The sequence below is a fragment of the Aphelocoma coerulescens genome, chromosome 19 (assembly GCF_041296385.1).
Source record: "Aphelocoma coerulescens isolate FSJ_1873_10779 chromosome 19, UR_Acoe_1.0, whole genome shotgun sequence".
NCBI lineage: Eukaryota > Metazoa > Chordata > Aves > Passeriformes > Corvidae > Aphelocoma > Aphelocoma coerulescens.
Genome location: NC_091032.1, coordinates 6785617 through 6805356, shown reverse-complemented (window position 1 = coordinate 6805356; position 19740 = coordinate 6785617). Strand labels below are relative to the sequence as shown.

Genomic DNA, 19740 nt, shown 5'->3' with positions numbered 1-19740 from the left:
CCCTCAGCCCTGGCAAGGCTGCAGGAGGAACACCAGCCCCTTCCTATGGGATGTGTATGAATGTGGTGTGGGGCGAGGGGAGCCCTGAGAGCTCTGCACAACAGAGGTAAGAGAAATCTGATGCTGGAAGGAGCTGGAGCTGCTGCCAGCTCCACACAGGGAGGAGAGGCAGCAGCCCAGAGGGGCTTTGAGGCAATTGAACCCAGCCACCCAGCCCTGCAATCACCCTGGTGCCCAGGCTGGTCTGGGAGGGGAAAGCACCTTCCCCAACACCGGGCTGAGCCGTCCCCTTAACCTGCAGCGCAGGAAAGTGCCAAAGGACTGGCAGAACCTTTGAATTCCAGTCAGCTTCCTGGGATAGCAGGGTGTAATCACTTGAAAAGGCAGCTCCACAAGAAACAAAAAAGGCAGGGAAAAACCCATGCACCCACCCTGCCAGGAGCCAAACAGGGAGGCTGTGTCTGCAGCCAGGGCTGCACACGCCTCTCCCGGCCGGACGGGACCTGCTCCCTTCCCCAGCTGGAGCCTGGGAGGAGAGGGAAGAAAGGGCAGGAGACCTGCAGAAATTCATTACCTTCCACATGACAGAGGGATCAGTTGGCTTTTACCAGAGCCCGTCGAGGTTTCCCTCATTGAAAACAGGAAAGAATCACAAAAATAATTAGAGAGATTTCATCTCAGCCAGCTTATGAAAGCACCGACTTTATACACAACAGATTGGCAACAGCACAAAGATGGATGTGAAAGGCAAGAGCATTTGCAATGTCAGACAGATCAGAGACAGAAGCTCATCAAAAAATGGCCCAGGGCACATGTAAGTTAAAAAAAGAAAAGAAGAGGAAAAAAAATAAAGGAAAGGAAACGACCCTTCTGGAGACAAAAAACGTGACTCCTGTCCGTAACACATGGATGTGCCCCTCCTGCCACAAAGATCCCTGGTGAAAACTCATCAGCTCCCTGGAAAAATCTGGGTTAAAAAACTTCAAGTACTGACAATCCCTGGCTGTGTTTTGCTGCCTTCCCCAGCTCAGCTGGGAGCCAGTGAGCCGGTCAGCAGTAGGACTGAGGGGCCCGAGGACAAATGTCAGCTGGAAGATCCTCCAGCGAGCTCCTGGGGCCAGGGGATGCTGTAATTGGAAAGCTCCAGGCGGCATTTCAGGAGAGCTGTGCAGCACAGGGAGGCTGCTCGTGCAGAGCTCGGCCAGCCGTGCAGGCAGGACCCTCCAAAGTGTGCTCAATAAATGGGTGAAACGTTTTAGAGGGGGGATGGGAAAGGACAGACTTCTCTAATTAGCACAGAGGTTTGCATTTAGTCACCCAGCACAGCGCCTGGGGCCCTGACTCCAGACGCTGCTGTGCAAAGGCTGACAGCTCTCTCTCAGACACGGAGCTGTCAGCCTGGGCTTCATAACCAGAAACAGTTTCCACAGAGGAAAACAACCTCTGTGCTCCTCACCCTTCCACACAGGCACTTCCAGCAGGGAGGGGAAGAGCCACGGTGTGACCCCCCGAAGGCACACAGGAGCTCTGGGGATGTCCACCCCATGGCATGTCCAGGGCAGCGACTCTCAGGCACTGGAGGTTCACAGTGACAATTCAATAAGTGAGACCAGCTCTGGTTCCTTGGGAACCATCGTTAGGAACTCTCTATTTCCAGACTGCTGCCTTCAGAGTGCAGCTGAGGAGCTCTGGAGCCTGGAGTGTGTCTGAGCCAGGCCACCGTGGGCAGCAGGAAGAGCAGGATGTGGCTGCTCTCACTCACTGGGAAGGCGATTCCTCCACAGCAGCTGAAACACAAAGGGTAAAGACCAAGATTTAGCTGGAAGCCCCACTTTGATGAAGCTACAAGAAGCGTTCTGCCCCACACAGGCCTGATACCCAACAGATGGGCACCACAATCCCTGTCCCCTTCCCTACAGGAAGCCATTGCAAGACCTCAGTAGTGGCACAAGGGCAACACCCAGCACACAGAGCCCAAACAGGACGAAATGCAGTCTCTTGAGGCTTGTGCTCTCCTCCTCCTCCTCTCTAGCCTGGCTTCTCCCAGTTATTCTGTGTTTGCAGTGGGATTGAGAAGAGGGTGCAGCAGCAGCTCATGATAACCTGGGCAGCAGCCCAAGCCAGTCAAAAGCAGAGTTATCCCCACAGGAGGAGCAGAACGGCTACTCCAAAGGTGGAGCACAGCTCGCCTGTGCCAGCACCCTCCCAGGCCAGATAACAGCCAGAGCTGACAGCAGCAATGACTTCACATGTGTCACTGGATCTCATGTTTTCGCTGGAGAAATTTCCAGGCAGATTGAGCTGTGTGAAAGTCCAAAGTCAGATCTCAGCTCTTTACAGAGCTCTTGATGCTTTTTTGCACACTGGTTGCTGAGGGATGCTGTGGCAGGCGAGGCTGCTGCCCTCACACCGCTGAGTTTGCACTCCCAGTACTGGGACAGGACAACGTTTCAGGCAGTTGGATAGCAGTGGGGCTACACACTCAGTCCCTGCTCTTACAGTGCTGCAGGTGGGAGCCCATAAACCAGCTGCCACAGAGTGCAGGGCGACTCCAGCAGCGGAAGGGGAGAGCAGCCTGCAGTCTTCCTGTAGAGACAAAACCCTTTTACTCCCATGACAAATGCCCTACTTGTTCCCGAGCCTGGGGACTTGGCCATTCCCGTCCCCTTCACGTGGCAACACACATCACGTGAGAGCTGGGCACTCACAGGGGAGGAACGGGAGCCAGGGCCGATTCCGCTGTGCCTGGGCCATCAGCCGGGCCTCCTCCCCTCTGGGCTGTAATTAGCCTCCTTGAAGTGGGCTGAGACTGGAATCCCTCAGCCCAGGCTGAGGCCATAATCAGCCCAGCAGAGGAGGAAGAAAGGCCCCTGCAGCAGTCTGGGCCAGGCTCCCGTTGTACATCCAGGCAACGGAAGGGCAGGTCACGCCATGGGCACGTTTTAACTGCGCTGCGATGCTGCCTTTGGCCCAAGCAGAGAGGAACCACAAAACCATCGCTATCTTTTCCAAACCACAATGGAAAGGCAGCAGCCAAAATGACGCCTCAAATCTCAGCTTCTATTTCAGCAGCATCAATTAGAGAACTGCTCTTTTTGGATACTCTGTGGGCTGCTGGCACGCCAGCTCCCCGCCGGCCACAGCTTGGCCAGCCTACCTGTCTGGGAGTGCATGAGACAGCCTCTGCCATCCCTTTGCTCCCCTGGCCCAGTGGGAGAGGCAGTGTCACAGAGCTGAAGAGAAGAAGGGGAATTATTTTGGGCTTGAAGTTATTTCCATTCATCTACAGCTCGAGAGGGACTGGAATAACACAGAGCTTACGTGCCAGGGTTACTCGGCACAGCTCCGGTCACAAGGCATTGTGTCTGGCCGGGCCCTCATGGCAGGAATCACAGGGACAAAGCCTTTACTCACGCTTTACTGCCAGCAGTGTGTTCCCGTGGCAGCAGGCTACGGAGGTCACCAGGTATGGATGTGTCTCCTCCAGCTGCACCGGCCTCGGCACTCCCGTTTCCTCGTCCTTCCTGCCCAGGCGTCCCCGGGCTCCTTTCCCCCACGTGCACACCTCGCCGTCTGCAGAGGGATGTAAACACCTCGCTGCACACCTGCCTTGACCACAGCAGAGCCAGAGGCCAGCCAGGGCTTGCTGCAGCTCAGGACATGGTGGCTTCAGCCTCACCTGCTCCAATGGCCACAGTGAAGGCATCCCCACAAGCCACCACGGTGACCTTCATCGTCTCCAGCCCCACAACCAGGTGGGGCACGCGGCTGTTGCGGGAGGAGTTGGTGCCCAGCTGCCCATGCTGGTTGCTCCCAAAGGTGTAACAGTGGCCAGAGGCTGACAGCAGAGAGGAGAGACACAACTGGCTGTCACTTGGGACACACTAAAACCCCTGAAGCTCTTTGCTGTCTCCACACTGAGCATCCTGCTCCACAGAGCTTCAACACTGTGAGCAGGGTGTTTCTTGAGAGACTGCCCATGGGAAACAGGCAGAAGGAAGACAGGGAGAACACAGGTGTCCCCCCTCTCAGAATTTGGGCACACAGCCTCACCTGTGACAGCAGCCGAATGTGCTGTACCGATGTCAGCACACACAATGGGCTCCTGGCTCAAGGGGGCTGACTGGGCACACACAAACACAGTGGCCTCCTCCACCTGGTCCTCTGGGGAGGGCTCCTCTGCTGAGCTGATCCGGTCTAGGCCCAGCTTGTTACACCTGAACAAGGAAAATCTCAGGCTCAACACAGCCTGGCACAGACACCCCAGAGACACGTCCTGCCCTGGAATAACCACACCATCAGCAGCATGATGCTGAGGGGTAGGATCACACAGGGATGTTTTCTGGAGCTCCTTGGTCACAACATGGACAGGCCCAGGAGGGTAAAATGTAGAGCACAGACCCTCACCCCTCTTACCTGTTGCTCCCACAAGCAAGGATCTGGTTCTTCACTGTGAGGACCATGGAGGAATCAATGCCACAGATGACCTTCTGAGCCTCATGCTCTGGAGGGACTGTGACCTGCTGGGGGCAGTTGTGGCACTCCAGGGTGCCCAGCCCAAGGCGACCTGGCAGGAGGAACAGAGCAGGGAACAGCTGATGGCAACACACACCCTGAGCACAGCACTGACACAGCTGCTGCAAAAGCCCAGCCTGGGATCCCAGAAAGCAGCAAAACCCAAAGCACGGGGGCCCTGGTATGCAGCAAAACAGCTGCAGCTCTTCCACACCCACCCACCCTGGCACATCTGGAGGGGACTGAGGGCAAGCAGGGCCAGCAAAGGGAGTGGGAACAGGCACAAGCCCTGTTCTGCAAAACAGACATCTCTTACCATTATCCCCCCTGCCCCAGGCAAACACTTCCCGTTCGTTGGAGACCGCCAGGACGTGAGACGCTCCACAGGCCACCTGCACCATCTCGTAGCCCAGCAGAGCCTCCACAATCTTGGGCTGGCAGGGGAAGAGCAGCAGCCGTTAGCCGAGACCTCCCAGCCTGCCCGGCTGCTCCCATTCCTCCCACCCGGCCCCCCCAGACTCAACACAGCGCTGGCAGCATCCCAGTTTTCATCCAACACAAACAACAGAGAAATTTCTTTTTTTCTTTTTTGTTCCAAACAGTCTTCAAAGGGATAAGAGACTACGTGCATGCAGCACAGAAGATAATGCAAACATCTCTGGGGCGGAAGAAAGCAGCCAGCACAAGAGTTTGGAGAGGGAAGAGGTTCAGCAAGGGTTGGGATTCGCCCCCCTGCCCATGTGGGGAGTGCCAGGGGCTGTGAACGCCTGCTCTGAGCAGGCAGGGGCTTGGTGCAGGATGTGTTGGCTCAAAGGCTCTCAAAAGCTCTCCTACAGAGGAGCTGTGAGTTAACAGCTCAGATTCATTAGGGTGTGGAGGGACCAGGATCTCCACATTTCACCCAGCCCCTGCTGTGACCTGCTGTTAGATCTGACACCTCGCCTCATACTCATTATCCTCCTCAAGTGAAAAGCACCATTTGTTGGGATCTGGCTGCTGCTTCCAACTGGTCTCCCCTCCCCAGCCATAAGCAGGGAGCAGCTCAGCTCTGGGAGGAGCAGGAACAAATGGGCCAGCTGACCACAGTGACAAATGGCACCAGTCCCCGGGCTCGGCTGGAAGCCATCGGCTGCTGCCACATCCGAGGGCAGGCGAGGAAGAAGCTGGAAGGGAGCAATGAGCCCTCAAACCCAGTGTTCTGAGCCAATCGGAAACACACAGCTCTTCTTTAAATACTGGCTCTTTTGAAAAATAACTTTTCTCAGTGAACCCTGGCAGCTGCAGGCCAAGAGTGAAGCAGGCAGGTGTGTGATTGGAGGCAGGCTCCAAGCTGGGAGCCTGCCAACAGCAACCACAAGGCAGCTCTTGACTTCCCCCACGCTCAAAGGGATCATTGTGTAGGGGGGGGGAGAGAAAGAGAGAGGCAGGTTGGGTCTTTTAAAACCCGCAGTGACAGGGAGAGGAGGGGGAGGGGGTCAGATGCCAGAGCATGCCTGGGATGCACATCCCTGGAGCTGGGATGAGCCTGCTCACGTGGGGCAGAAGCCACGATCTATCCTTTACCCTGGAGGAGCAGCACGCCCAGCACCCTTTCCACCAACCTGGCTCACATCCGTGAAGTTTCCGTGCCCCAAACAGCCATTGCTGCCGCTGCCGAAGGTCATGATTATCCCCCTGTCTGGAGAAGCAGAAAGAAGCCTTGTCAGTGGCACACGTGAGGCCCTGCACGGCACACGTGAGGCCCCACGAGGCGACACAGCCGAGGGGTGGCCGTGGCTCCCAGGACATTGGACCCACTCTGACTCAGAACGAGCTGCAGGAGTCACAAGTTTTGAGCGAGCTTCCAAGGAGCTGCAGGAGCTTCCAAGGAGCTGCAGGAGCTTCCAGGGAGCAGCAGCCTCACCATGCTGCAAGGGCTCAATGAACAAACAGCAGTGATAAGAGTGCTGAGATAACACTGCTGCAGCTGTGTACGCAGGAGCTGCAAACCCCACGGTCTGTCAAGGTGTTAAAGTCACAGACGCACTCCCTGAGCAGCTGCCCAGCAGAGGGGTGGCAGGAAACATCACGGGAGGTAGGATAAACACATGCCCATGGAGTTTGCCCACTGCATATCTCTCGTTTGCTGACCCCTGACCCCAGCAGAAGAGCAAACAGAGCTCCCACGGGACCACTGGGAGGGCTTTGCTCCTCAAACATGGCCTTGGACTGGTGTGCGCGCTCCCCTTCCACCCAGAACACTTCCTGGACTGTTCTGAGGGGGCTTCAAACCCTGCTATCCTGCAGTTTGAGCACAACCAGTCTTGCAGCAGCTCACGCTGACTCCTCACTGTGACACCAGTCACTGCTGGTCACTGCGTGTGCCCGTGTCACGCTCACAGAGTATGTGACAGAGATGTTCCTCACACTGCAGTCCCCATTGTCAGTTCTGGTTCCAGGTAACACCAGTGCAACCAGGACAACAAGCACAGGAGATTTCACAGAATCATAGAATAATTTATGAAAAAAAGTAATGGAAAAAGACCTTTAAGATCATCTAAAGTCCAACTGTTTGTAGCCTTCCCCATACCAGGCAGTTTGGGACCAAGTTGACCAGTGTGGCATCACAGGAGAACCATGTCTGCCATTTCTGACCTCCACCTGATGCTACATGAGAGGCCAAGAGGCCCCTGTGTCACCCCAGCCCAGAGCATCTCTCTGGTTCCTCTCTGAGCAGGCTCCCCGGGCAGTCCCACTGGGTTTTAGGGGGTTCTGGGACTCAGGCAGGTGAAGGCAGGAGGCAGCAGCTCACCTGTGAGGCAGGCTGTGAAAAGATCACCACAGGACACGTGTTTGATGGTCACTCCAGACTGGCCTTCCAGAAAGCGGGACACAAACTGAGGCTGGAGCTGCTCGGTGGCTCCTGGGAGAGAAGGGCCCCCAGCAGCACCCATGGGAGGAGCCTGATGGAGAGAAGCCATAGAAGAGCTGGCTTGGAGAACACTGATGAACCCCTTCCCACAGGTTTATCAGCATTACCCACACCCTGGCTGGGACTGAAGTCCTGGAGGAGGCAGTGCCAGGGTCTGTGAGTGAGCAGAAATTCCTCCTTCACAGAAATCACACATCGAGGCCTCCACAGCCACTGCCTGCCCCAGGTTCCCTGCACTCACCTCCCACAGGATGAGCCTCCCGGATTTGGTGACCCCAGCCTTCTGTGTCCTGCCAGCAGAGACCTGCACCACCTCGGTGTTCAGCATGGGTAGGCGGAGAGGGGTGGTGATCCCACTGCCCCACGTGTAGATGGATGACAGTGGAGGTGGGATTCCTGTCCTGGCTGAACCACATCGGACACCTGTGGGGCACACAGAAATCATTAGTGTGGATTCCTGACTCTCCTCCCACAGGAAAAGTGATGGCACCAGCCAGTCCAGGTGCCAGCACAGCTGCCAGAGCCAGACCAGTGCTGGTCCAAGGGGCTGCAGGGCTCCTTCAGGGCTCAAGGAAGGTGACACCTCTTAAGTTCCTCTCTCCAGAACCTTGAGTGCCTCTCTGACTTGTGTCACCCAAAGGAAAGGGTCCTTCCAAACGGAGCTGAGTTGAACACACCATGCCAGAACTCACCCCTTGGCCTGGCACTGCTCGCCCGTCCCCCTGTCCGGCTGTGGGTCACTGTTGGCACTGGAGCCAAGGGTTTTTCAGGCCTGCCAAACCAAAATCCAGCCTTTAATGTCCTGCAGAGCTCTGGATCACAGAACGTCTGGGCAGAGCTACAGCAGAAACCATGGCTGAATCACCCACAGCACTGCTCGGTGCTTTGAGCAACCTGAGAGAGGGAGAGAGTTCACTTCCCCCTGTGCTCACAACTCTCTGTTTGCTGTCACTGTGATGACAGGCCCACACCTGCTGTGGCACCTGCCTGGCTCTGAGCCCCTGGGCGAGGCTCAGCTAGCAGCAGCTGCACATTGGGCAGCACAGCAGAGCTGCATTGGGAAAATGCTCTTTTTGGAGCTCAGAACAGAGGCAGTGAGCTGGTCAGACACGCTGTGGGCTGTGGCAGCCCGTCCCAAGGGACACTGAGGTGGCAGTGTCACTTGCCTCCTCATTTTGACGCTGCCCACGTCTGTGTAGAGGTTCAGGAGGGGCCGAATGCAGATGGCCTGGGCCATGATCTCATTCAGCTGGGGCCGCTTGGAAGGATCCAGGTTGAGCATGCTGAGGATGAGCTGGCGCAGGTCGGGGCTGTATCGATCCGATATCGGGGCAAACGTCCCGCTCATGATCTTCAACACTAAGGCAGGAAGGTTCTGGAGAGAAAACAAGAGACAAACAGTGGCTGGGCAGTCAGGGGCGAGGCCAAGGAGGAAGGAGCTCTCAGCACTGCCCTCTGCCTTCACACTTCCCGGCTCGCTGAGAAGCGATCCCAGCATACATTTGCACCTCTGTGAGGGGCCACAGCTCCCTGGGCTACGTGTAAACCATAACCCTCTTACCGCAGCTTCAAAAGCCCTCTTGAGGCTGGCGAGCTCGTAGAGCACACAGCCCAGGGCCCAGATGTCACTCTTCTGGTTGTAAGGCTTCCCTTCACAGAGCTCTGGGGAGATGTAGCACGGCGTTCCCACCACCTACAAGAGACAAAAATTCACCACAGTGCAGTGAAACTGGGGCAGAGAGGTGGAAAGAGGAAGGCATGGTGCAGAGCTGGCTGGAACACCACCACCTAAAGCTCCACAGAGCTGGGCTTTTGTTCCCTTGGCATCAACAGCTGCCTGACAATCTCAGTGAAAAACATGAGGATTTGCCTTTCCAGTGACACATTCAGTAATTGCCTCTAATTTTGCTTCTATCCACTTGAGAGAATCAGAGCCCAGAGCGCTGAGCGTGATACAAACGTCTGGTCAGATTAGCCCAGGTAGAGAAAGACGCTCAAATGTCAAGCAGAGAAAGGAGATTAAGGCAGGACGGGAGCGCACAGGCAGGAATTTATTTGCCAAGGATGTGTCAGACGAGTCTGCAAACACCACCCCCAGCAGGAGCCACCCTGTCTGCCCTCACCAGTGGGCCCAGACACCCCATCCTCTCCCAGCTTTGGGCAGGTCTTTCTTACCTTTCTGCAGCCCACAGAGCCACAGCAAACTCGGGCATGAAGATAGCAGCCCGTATAAACTCCAAGGAACAAAGCAGCATTGCCTAAAGCCACTTCCAAGAGACTACTGTGAGCCAAATCCAGAGTTTCCAGCCTGCTGCCATGGGATAAGAAGCTCCCCTGCCACTCACCGTGTAGGCTTTGCTCTTGCTGCTCAGGATTTTGGAGATGCCAAAGTCTCCGATCTTGACGATCATGCGATGCTTGTCCAGGAGGATGTTCTGGGTCTTCAGGTCACGGTGCAGGATCTGCTTGGTGTGCACGTGGTGCAAGGCCAGGAGGATCTGTACGAAGAAGTGCAGGATGGTGTCCTCATCCAGCAAGGAATTGCAGCGTTTGTGGATGAACTCTGCCAGAGTGCCCCCTGCAAGGAACAACAAAGGGCTGTGGGTATGGGGGGCTGCACAGGACAGCACAAAGCTGGCCTAAAACTGGGGGGATTTTGCCATTTTGGCATCCTAACAAGCCAAGCATGTGGGAAAAACACATCCTGGTGGCACACACGGCACATCCTCCAATGCTCCTGAACAATGGCAGCACAGCTGGTGGGAGGAAGAAACAGCCAGAGAGAAGTTACTGTTGACATATTATCAAAAGCAGCAGGAAAAGAAACACTAAAATTACAGCTCTTGGAACAGGACATAAACCTCGAAGGCAGAACAAGCTCAGCCTGTTCTGCAGAGGAGAATTCCTGCAGTCCAAGAGGCCACGTGGCACAGAGAGGCCCCTGTCAGGAAGGGGAGGTCCAGATTCAGGGCTCACAAACAGCTTTTAGCAAACCCTCATGCAAATGTGGATTTCATCTGAAACTCCACAAGAAATCTTGTTAGAAATGTGGGGCCAACAGAGTTGAAATGTGCCTGAAACCTCAGCCAAGATGGTAACATGCTGATCAGGGACAGAGGGGTTTGAAATCTCCTTGTTTTGGATATGATTAGCAGGTGTAAAGCATATAATCATGGAATGGCTGGGGTTGGAAGAGACCTTGAGAGGTCACTGCTCAAGCAGGGCCACTGAGATTGTCCAGTTCCAGGACCTCTCTTCTGGGTATCTCCAAGGATGGTGACTCCACAACCTCTCTGGTAAACCTGCACCAATGCTTGGTCACTTGGCTCACAGTCAACTTAGTGTCCACCAGGAACCCCAGATACTTTTCTACAGAAAATATCTGCTCAAGAGAGACATGCTTGGACTCCTGGGGGGCCAAAGCACAGGATCTTTACAAGGAACACAACATGAGGCCACAGCAGCTTGACCCAAAGAGAGCCAAGTGCTTGGCATCCCCTGGACCTGCAGAGGAGCCAGCACTGGGGGACAGCAGGGCCCACCTGGGGCGTATTCCATGGCAATCATGAGCGCCTTGTCCTCCAGGAAGTTCTCGTAGTACTTGATGACGTTGGGGTGGCTGAGCAGCTTGAGGACCTGGCACTCGTTCTGTGCTGCCAGCCGCTCATCCTTGCTCATCTGCTCCACCGGGATCTGCTTCAGGATCACCAGCTTCTGGTCAGCCTTGCGCAGACACAGGTGCACGATGCTGCGGGGACAGGGACGGGGCCTCAGCGCGGGGACGGGGCACACGACGCAGGGCCTGGCCACCACCCTGGGGTGACACAGATGGCCTGCAATCCCCGCGCCCCGGGGTGTCACACGCTCCGTGCCGTGTCCCCCCCGGGTGCCACACCCCGGCCGACCCCCGCATGGCCACAAGCCCTTCGCTGCCAAAGGGGCGCGGCTTAAAGGCCTCCCGCTCTGAGGTAAAAAGGCTGGAGACCTCCCCATCGCCCATCCCCGGCGCCCCTCACCCGAAGGCCCCTCTCCCCACCACCCGGATCCGCTCGTATTTCTCCATCCCTGGGCCCGGCTCCTGTCGTTTCCATGGAGACACTTCCGCGCTGCTACGGCGTCCGCGGGCAGACAAACCGCGCCGTGCGTGTGAGGCCGAGGGGGCTCCGTGTTTCGGCCGGGAGGGGGGGAGGAAACGCCACCCCCCGCTTGGGTGGGCATCCCAGTGCCACCGGGAGCCAGACCCTCTTGGGCAGCACACAGGGAGGGAGGTTTGGGGTGCGCTGGGCTGCCCGCCCCGACTGGGGGATGCCAGCAGGACCCCCCGCACCCCCAGAGAGCGGCGGCGTCCCCAGCAGCCTCCAGCCCCGAGTCTGGAGGGGCACCCATTGCGGGGGGCTACGCTGCTGCACAAGGGGCACGAGTCCTCTCCGTGGCCCCCCCAACCTGCTTTAGACCCTCAGGACCATCAACACTCCCGGGGCCAGCCGTGATAGCTGCTGTAGCACGGAAGGAGGTCCTGCCCTGCACCCAGGAGTGGCAGCCACTGTGCTGGAGTGGGGACAGTGACAGTGGTGGCACTGCCACGTGGCCCTGCTGCCATCTAGCGACAGCCAGCCCGGCTCACCGGGGAGGGGGGTCAGCCCTCCTCGAGCCAGCCAGCGCCCTGCACCGTGAGGCAGCGATGGGGCAGCATTCCCCCACCCAGGAACCAGCACGCCGCCGCGTTTCGGTGCCCACAGAGCCGGCCTCACTCTACTGCCACGCTGGTATTAGGGGGCACCTTTGCGTGCCCCAGCCCACCCCGCCCTGGTTCCCCCCCTTGTCTTCAGGTGAGCGTTTGTGGCTGCTCCCACTACTTTTCCAAACACCACGGTTTCCCCCACACCACGCGCTGCAACCACCGGCGACAACCACACCGTGCCGGCGACACACACACGGCGCAGAACAGATGTGCTTGGGCCCACGCCAGCTGCGCACCACCGTGGCAGATGTGCAGGGCCCAGCACAGATGGGCAACGTCTGCCACTCATACGCTGCACCCACCTTCCCGCGCTGCCCAGCACAACATCCGACACCCACGCGCGCGGTGTCGCGCACACACGTGCAATTCCACGCCCGTTCAGCAAACAAGCGCACAGCCCGCACGGGTGCGAACCCCGCACGGGTGCGGCCCCGGGGCAGCGGCACAGCCCGGGCAGGGGCACACCCGGGGCAGCGGCACAGCCCGGGCCCCGCCGCGCTCCGCACACGTGCGCGCCCCGCCCCGCGCCTACGAGCGCTCACACACGGGCGGGGGGCGTGGCCAGCGCGGGGGGAGTGTCCAATGGGAAGGCGTGGCTCCGCAAGCGCGCGGGGGGGCGTGGCCAGCGCGGGGGGGGGAGCGTCCAATGGGAAGGCGTGGCTCCGCAAGCGCGCGCGCGGGGGCGTGGCCAGCGCTGAGGCGCGGTCGGCGGGGAGGGGGCGCGGCCCCGGGGCTCCGCCCGCCGCCGCCGCGGCCGCGCGCCGCCGGACTGGGCGCGATGGGCCCGGGCTGGCGGGCGGCCTCGGCGGCGTTGGTGGGCGGCAGCGTGGCGATCTTCGGGGCTCTGCGCCGGTTGGCTCTGGCTCTGCCCCAGCCCGCCGCCGTGCGGAGCCGTCCCGGCCGCGTCTGGCGCTGGCGGAACCTCCTCGTTTCTTTCGCACACTCCGTGCTGGCCGGGCTATGGGCCCTCCTTAGGTACCGGGCAGCGCGGCGGGCGCACGCTGCGAACTGGGCACCCTGGGGAGGGGGCTGGGGGTCCTCGTGTTCCCCGTTCCGGAGCCTAGGCTGACCCTCTTCCTTCTCGCCTCACCCCCAGCCTCTGGCACTCTCCGGAGCTGCTCTCCGACATCCAGGACGGCTACAGCGTCTCAGGGCACCTGCTGGTCTGCTTTTCCTCAGGTAAGGAGCCAGGCAGGGCAATGGCCGCAGCCACCCCGCCGGGCTCTGCCCACTCCCTGCTCAGCCTCGCCCGGTATGCTGGCTCGGGATGAGCCCCCGGCTCAAGGGCCGGGCAGCTCCATGCCTCCTGCCTTAATCACGAGCGTGGAGCCCACAGGCTGCCAACCCCCAGGGAATAGCCGTCTCTCCATACCCAGACGGGGTGGAGGTATTTCCAACACCTGGAAAGCAGTCATACCACCTTCCTCCTCCTCGCTGCTCCTCCTTTCCACAATGGGTCACAGTGCACAAGCCAGACCCCTCTAAATGCTCTCCTTCATCCCACAGGCTACTTCATCCACGACACCCTTGACATCATCTTCAACCATCAGTCCCGCTCCTCTTGGGAGTACCTGGTGCACCATGCCATGGTGAGTATGGCCAGCATGGGGGGGCTACCACACATCTCGGGGCTCAGCCCACCCAGGTTTCATGGGCTATGGCAGGGCAAGCTGGAGCCCTTCCCTCTGCCTCACCCTGGCTGCCAGGTAGGCTCTTCATCAACAAGGCAAGGGCGCCTGGCAGGGCAGGACGCCTGCCAGCATCGGTTCCCAGCGCCTGGAGCCAGCCAGGCTGCCGAGCTGGGAGGGGGAAGAGCTGGAGGCTCGTCCCAGTGCAGGGAGGTGTAACTGGTCCTGGGGGATCTGGCTTTCCAGACTGGTTTTCTCTCTAAGCTCAGGTGCCTGGCTGGGATCTCTGGGTGGGGGGAACAGCACTGTGTGCTCTCGCTGAGGAGTGGGGAAGGACTCGCTTTCCCCAGGGCAAGGTGAGCTGACCCTGCTCTGTGTTGTGTGTGTGTGTGTGTGTCCCAGGCCATCTCTGCCTTCGTCTCACTCATCGTCACAGGCCGCTTCTTGGTGGCAGCGGTGCTGCTGCTGCTGGTGGAGGTGAGCAACATCTTCCTCACGGTGCGCATGCTGCTGAAGATGAGCAACGTGCCTTCCCCGGCGCTCTACGAGGCCAACAAGTACATCAACCTGGTGATGTACTTCGCCTTCCGCCTGGCGCCCCAGGCTTACCTCACCTGGTACTTCCTCCGCTACGTGGAGGTGCAGGGCCAGGGTGCCTTCCTCACCGCCAACCTCCTGCTGCTCGACGCCATGATCCTCATGTACTTCTCCCGCCTCCTCCGCTCCGATTTTTTCCCTTCCCTGCGCAAGGGCTCTGCGGGGAGAGACGTAGACGGTGAGAAGTTTCTGATAGACTGAGACGTGCGCGCCGAGAGGGACCCAGGCTCCGGCTCCTGGAAGTTTTGGGCTCTCCAAAGCTGCTCTGATGTGCCTTAGGGCTCGCTCCCTGGCCCCAGGCCCTGCCTTCACCCGCTCTGCTGCCTAAAAGCGCTTCCCTGCTGGACCAGCCCGACAGCTTCACTGAGCTGCAGGGATGCTGCCAAAGCCAGAGGCACGGCCGATGGAGAAGGAGCCCAAGCCGGCTTCCCTGCAGGCAGCTGGAGGGCCAGGGGCGGCTGCGCTTCGCAGTTGATGGCCTGGGAGGGTTGTGAGGGAGGGGACGAGGCCCTCCCGTGGTGATGTTGGGTGTTCTGTGCATTAAAATCGGTCTGTTTACTGCTGCCGCAGCACACCTGGGCTGGCTCTTCTGTGGGGCAGAGCAGGTCGGGGACTCCCCCTGGGCCAGGGCTCTGGGAAAGGATGTGCCCCATTCCCAGAGGAGGGCTGGCAGTTCTTGGGGAGGGAGAGGGCACATTTCTGCTGCCTGCTTTGTTCTAGGGACCCTCGAGCCTGCTGGGTCCTGCCAACCCGGCTGAGCTTTGAACAGCACAACTCCGTCCCTCTCGTGGATGGGTTCCCCTCCTCTTCCTCATTCCTCTGCTCTTCCAGAGACCCAGGGTTGTGCAGGGAACAGTTGAGGGGAAGCAAGAGCGGTACCAAGCCTTGTGGCAGTGCCTGACCTGCCTGTCTCCAGAGGAGCCTGGCTGGGCTGTGTGACTCACCCGGTAGCCACGTGAAGTGGAGCTGGCATGGAAAAGCCTTGTGAGGCCATGAGCTCTTCCTGGAAGATTGCTGCATGCTTGCATCCCCTGGAGCGATCTTCACTGGCACAGTGCAGCTGCAGCCCCGTGAGCATGCTGGCCCCTCTCCTGCAGCCACAGGACCAGGACGGGTCCAGCAGCCCTCCAGAGCAGTGGGAGGAGAAGGGGGGTTCAGGACCCCAGGGGAGCGGGGCCAGAACTGGCCCAGCCGGTTCTGTGGAGTACCAGGGAGGCAAATCCTGCTGACGTGACAGCTCTGGGACCGCACCGGATCAGCACTAGCAGCAGGGCTTAGAAGGACTACTGCCCAGCCCCTGCTCCGGGCAGGACCTGTCCCACCCAGCCCGGCACCTGCCCAGATCAGGCAGAGACAGGCACTGCAGTTGAAATAAGCCGGCGATTAAGGGGAGGCAGTGGGGGATCATCTTTCCACCAGAGAGCCGGGAAACACCCCACAGGATCAGGATCCTGCTGAGACTCCCTGGTGGGCATTGACACCAGTCCCAGGAAGAGCCTGGCAGCTGAACAGAGATGTTCAGCTGGGATACCTGGGACAGTGTGGGCAGGGATCAATGCCAGCTCCAAACCTGCTGCCTCATCCCCTCCTTACTCAAAGCAAAGCTTAGCAGCCCTGGTGGGGCACAGCCTTGCTCTCATGTGTGTCTTCCAGCTGCAGCTTAAGCCCTGTGGCCTCTCTGCAGTTCAGATGACTGCATCTGCAATCACCCCACACCATTAAGCCCGAATGTTGATCTCCCCCTCACCCCTATTGCTGCACATTTCCCCTTGTCTCTCCACACGAAGCAGACACAGCTCTGTCCCAGCAGGTCACAGACTCAAACCACCCCACACTTCCAATGTCCTTATACCAGTGTGGAAGGCCAGGCACGACAAAGCTTCCCAAAGGAGGGAGCACAGCTCCCTGCTGTTCCTCTCCTGGCTTCCAGCAGGAGCATCCCCCAGCAGTGCAGCTGTGGATCAGGCAGGCTGCCAGTCAGGAGCAAGAGGCAAATGACGTGCCAGGGCAGCACCACTGGGCTGAGTTAAGGCCAGGGCTGACTGCAAGTCATGCTGATGTGGAATCCCTCCCAGCCTCTGGCTGCTGCACATCCAGGCTTTCTGTACCCAATCCTTGCCCAGCAGTGACACCGGCTTTGCTACCAGAGGGGCAGCTTCTCCCACATCTTTCTTGGGGCGACTACACGTAAAAAGGTGGCCTGGGGCTCAGGGGACCCTGCTGCTGCTCATCCCCAGGCAGGAGGCTGGGTTGGTGCCAGGGAAGCACACAGGGAAGCAGCACTCCTCCCTCCAGGTAGTTTTTCATCCCTTACAGCAGTCCCCAAGCCCAAATGAGGGGTGTCAAGCCAGGAACACACAGCCCAGCATGAATCTCCACCAGAGTCCTGAGAGCAGCTCCTGCTTTCCATCCACCACCATCCTTCACACTGCAAACCATGATCCTGGGAATCTGCCACCCTCCACAAGAGGCCTGAAGGAACTCTGTGTCCCAAGAGCTCAATTACCTAATCAATATTTGGTCACGGCTTTCATCACCTTTCTCAGTCAAGCCTAAGTATGTACTTAAGCTCAAGTACCCCTGAAGACTTTTTTATAATTCCCCCATTCCCTGCTCAGCCAGTGCACCACATTCTCCTAACTCCAAACGCTCTAAAAGCTGGTTTCATCTACAGACTTACAGCCAAACACTGCAGAAGCAGCAACAGCAGCTTTTGGGAACAGCCCTGAGGACAGCGAACCCTGTGAGGAACAGCAACAGGGAAACTCACGCCACAAGCACATAGAGCAGAGATCATGCCAGAAAAACCCACAAAGCCTCTGCTGCTGGATTAGCAGGAGGGTTCCAAGTGAACCTGCAGCATAAGCAGAGAGCTGATACACAGGGGAAATGGTGTGACAGGTCACCTGGGTCACATCAGAGCCACTGGCAGGTTTTTGTTGTGGCCACCCGTGGTCTGCTCCACATGGAAGCGACGTAGGACACCCAAAACACCGATCACAAACACATCCCAGTTATGCTGTGCAAGAAAATGCAGGACACCAGAGCTCTGGGGGTAAATGCAGAGATATTTGAGATTTGGGTATCACCTCATGTTCACCCACATATTTACATGATCTCAGACACCCTCTGAGCAGGACAGCACCACTCCCATGTGATCCTCTGGTGGAGCAGTCAGCTGTGCCCACCCACTGCCAGGAAGGGAAGGAGGAATCCCTGTAATGAAATGAAGGCCCAAAACTCTGCTGGGCACTCTCTTTCACACGGGCTGTGCTGTCACAAAACACAAGAGCCCTCAGTGGTGTCACAATGTTTATTAGTCTGTACAGTCCTCGGCAGATGCAGTTTAGATGATTCCAATCTGGAAAGAAGCAAAGGATGTTAAAACAGATGTTATGGTGGCAGAAAGGCAGAGCCTCCACCACAGACATCACTGCCATGGCTGCATCTCCCCAGGATTCCTATCCTCCAAGGACTGGCTTCCTCCTCCCAGAACTGCCCAAGAGCCTTACACATCCACTTTGTACATTTATTCCAGAGTGATCCTTGTGCTGTACACTCCCCTACTCCACTTTGTACCGCCTCTGCCTCCTGCCTACCTCAACCACCTCGAGGACTGAACTGACTGAGAACGTGGCTCCTAAACACTCAGATCCTGTCTGGCTACAAGGACATGGAAGTGCCACCACACTTGAAGCACAAGCATCTCAGGAAGAACAATCAGTGCAGGAGACACAACACAAGTTGCAAAAAAGCTTCCAACTTTCAAAGACATCTCACCTTGTTGGCCACATCCAGTGCATCATAATCTGGAGCCAGTCGGACATAAGCCTTCTTCTCTCCATCAGGCCTAGAGAAGAACAGGAGGCATCAGAAGAAGAGGTAACTCCTCTCCCCTGCTCCACATTCCTGCAATTCCCATGTGCATCAGTGGTTCCTTTGGAAACATCACACTGCTCAGTGGAATCGAAATTACATCATTTGCACAGGACTCTCTGGGTGTTAGAAGTGCTCCTTGAGGAGGCAAAGAGCCCCCTGAGGAAGCCAACCCTCTGTTCTGCCAACATTTCCCGCTTCCACCAAGATGTGCTCAGTCAAAAGCTGCACTTCGCTATGCAGCTTTATCCCCCACGCTCCCATTTTCAGCTAAAATGAAGCACCTCACACCCACCAGGGACCTGTTCTCCTCCCCTTTCTCACCTAATCAACGTGTTGACCTTGGCCACATCGATATCGTACAGCTTCTTGACAGCCTGTTTGATCTGGTGCTTGTTTGCCTTGACATCCACGATGAACACCAGAGTGTTGTTATCCTCAATCTTCTTCATCGCTGATTCTGTGGTCAGAGGGAACTTGATAATGGCATAATGGTCCAGCCTGCAAAAGAGGTCCTATGCTTAACAGAGGGCTAGCAGGTGCTCCTCTGCTTTTCAGGAGCTTTCTTTGGGGTGCATCAGTCACCTAAGGTTATAATCACAAACTCTCAGGCTTTGGTCGCTTAAAATCATCACCTGCATCCCAAACCACCAGGTCCCCTAACAGCCCATTCATGGGGCTGCTCCCATCCCCCAAAGCCCCCAGCAGAGCAGAGCCCCACAGCCCACACGCACTTGTTTCTCCGTGGGGCGCTCTTGCGGGGGTATTTGGGCTGCCTCCGCAGCCGCAGCGTCTTGGGCCTGCGGAAAGTGGGTGACGTGCGGATCTTCTTCTTCTTGTGGCTGTGGACCCCCTTCAGGACGGCCTTCTTGGCCTTCAGCGCCTTTGCCTTCGCCTCTGTCTTCGGAGGCACAGCTGTGAGGAGAGCTCAGTCAGCACCGTCAGGATGTGCTCCCCAGCCGGGCATGGCTTCCCCCGGTCAATGAGCAGGACCTCACCCAGCGGCCCGCGCTCACTCATCCATCCAAGATGAGCCCCGAAACGCCCAATGGAGTTAAAAGCCTCCCGTTTCCGTGCGGAAAAAAAAGCACTTATTCCCTCCCCACGCACGAGTCCCAGCATCGAGATGGGAACAATCCCCCCACCTCCCTCACACAACTCGGCAGGCCTGTCCCACCATCTCCACGTGCCCGCGCCCAGCAGCGCGCTGGAACCGTGCGTCATTCCCCACTTCGCTCAGCCCGGCCTCCCCACATACACACGCACCCCGCACGGTCCCACACGCCGCCCCCCGCCCCAAACACGGACCCAGCGCCCCGCGCCCTCACCCTCCTTTTTCGCCTTGGGCGCCATCTTGGCCAGGCGGAAGTCGAAAGGGGTCTCCCACGCCGCGCCGCACGGGCTTATACCCCCAAATCTCGCGAGAGCAAAGAAGAATCCCCCGTTGCCAACTCTCGCGACATCTTCAAAGC

The 19740-nt window shown here is 58.1% G+C and overlaps 3 protein-coding genes and 2 non-coding genes across 7 annotated transcripts; 1 reads left to right on the top strand and 4 right to left on the bottom strand.

The window, feature by feature from the left end:
- Positions 1 to 670: 670 nt before the first annotated feature.
- Positions 671 to 12632, bottom strand: NEK8 (NIMA related kinase 8). Of its 3 annotated transcripts, none has more exons than XM_069033377.1 (15): positions 12470 to 12632; positions 10969 to 11174; positions 9772 to 10004; positions 8988 to 9119; positions 8593 to 8801; positions 8119 to 8198; positions 7668 to 7849; positions 7307 to 7457; positions 6117 to 6193; positions 4832 to 4949; positions 4417 to 4567; positions 4054 to 4217; positions 3680 to 3838; positions 3415 to 3573; positions 671 to 1787 (listed from the first exon to the last, which is right to left on the bottom strand). In XM_069033377.1, the coding sequence occupies exons 2-15, from the start codon at positions 11102 to 11104 to the stop codon at positions 1759 to 1761; spliced, it is 1980 nt and encodes a 659-aa protein (XP_068889478.1). In that variant the 5' UTR covers positions 11105 to 11174; positions 12470 to 12632; the 3' UTR covers positions 671 to 1758. The 3 variants fall into 3 exon arrangements, with proteins under 3 accessions (XP_068889478.1, XP_068889476.1, XP_068889477.1); XM_069033375.1 differs by lacking the exon at positions 12470 to 12632 and adding an exon at positions 11443 to 11526; XM_069033376.1 differs by lacking the exon at positions 12470 to 12632 and adding an exon at positions 11463 to 11483.
- Positions 12633 to 12913: 281 nt separating this feature from the next.
- Positions 12914 to 14964, top strand: TLCD1 (TLC domain containing 1). The gene is made up of 4 exons (XM_069033272.1): positions 12914 to 13142; positions 13264 to 13346; positions 13674 to 13756; positions 14198 to 14964. The coding sequence occupies exons 1-4, from the start codon at positions 12946 to 12948 to the stop codon at positions 14591 to 14593; spliced, it is 759 nt and encodes a 252-aa protein (XP_068889373.1). The 5' UTR covers positions 12914 to 12945; the 3' UTR covers positions 14594 to 14964.
- A 2727-nt stretch (positions 14965 to 17691) lies between these two features.
- On the bottom strand, positions 17692 to 19698 carry RPL23A (ribosomal protein L23a). The gene is made up of 5 exons (XM_069033202.1): positions 19597 to 19698; positions 19003 to 19183; positions 18593 to 18769; positions 18173 to 18242; positions 17692 to 17753 (listed from the first exon to the last, which is right to left on the bottom strand). The coding sequence occupies exons 1-5, from the start codon at positions 19619 to 19621 to the stop codon at positions 17739 to 17741; spliced, it is 468 nt and encodes a 155-aa protein (XP_068889303.1). The 5' UTR covers positions 19622 to 19698; the 3' UTR covers positions 17692 to 17738.
- Positions 18315 to 18379, bottom strand: LOC138120790 (small nucleolar RNA SNORD42). The gene has a single exon (XR_011155962.1). It is a non-coding gene; the product is annotated as a small nucleolar RNA SNORD42 (small nucleolar RNA).
- On the bottom strand, positions 18840 to 18910 carry LOC138120791 (small nucleolar RNA Z17). The gene has a single exon (XR_011155963.1). It is a non-coding gene; the product is annotated as a small nucleolar RNA Z17 (small nucleolar RNA).
- Positions 19699 to 19740: the final 42 nt, after the last annotated feature.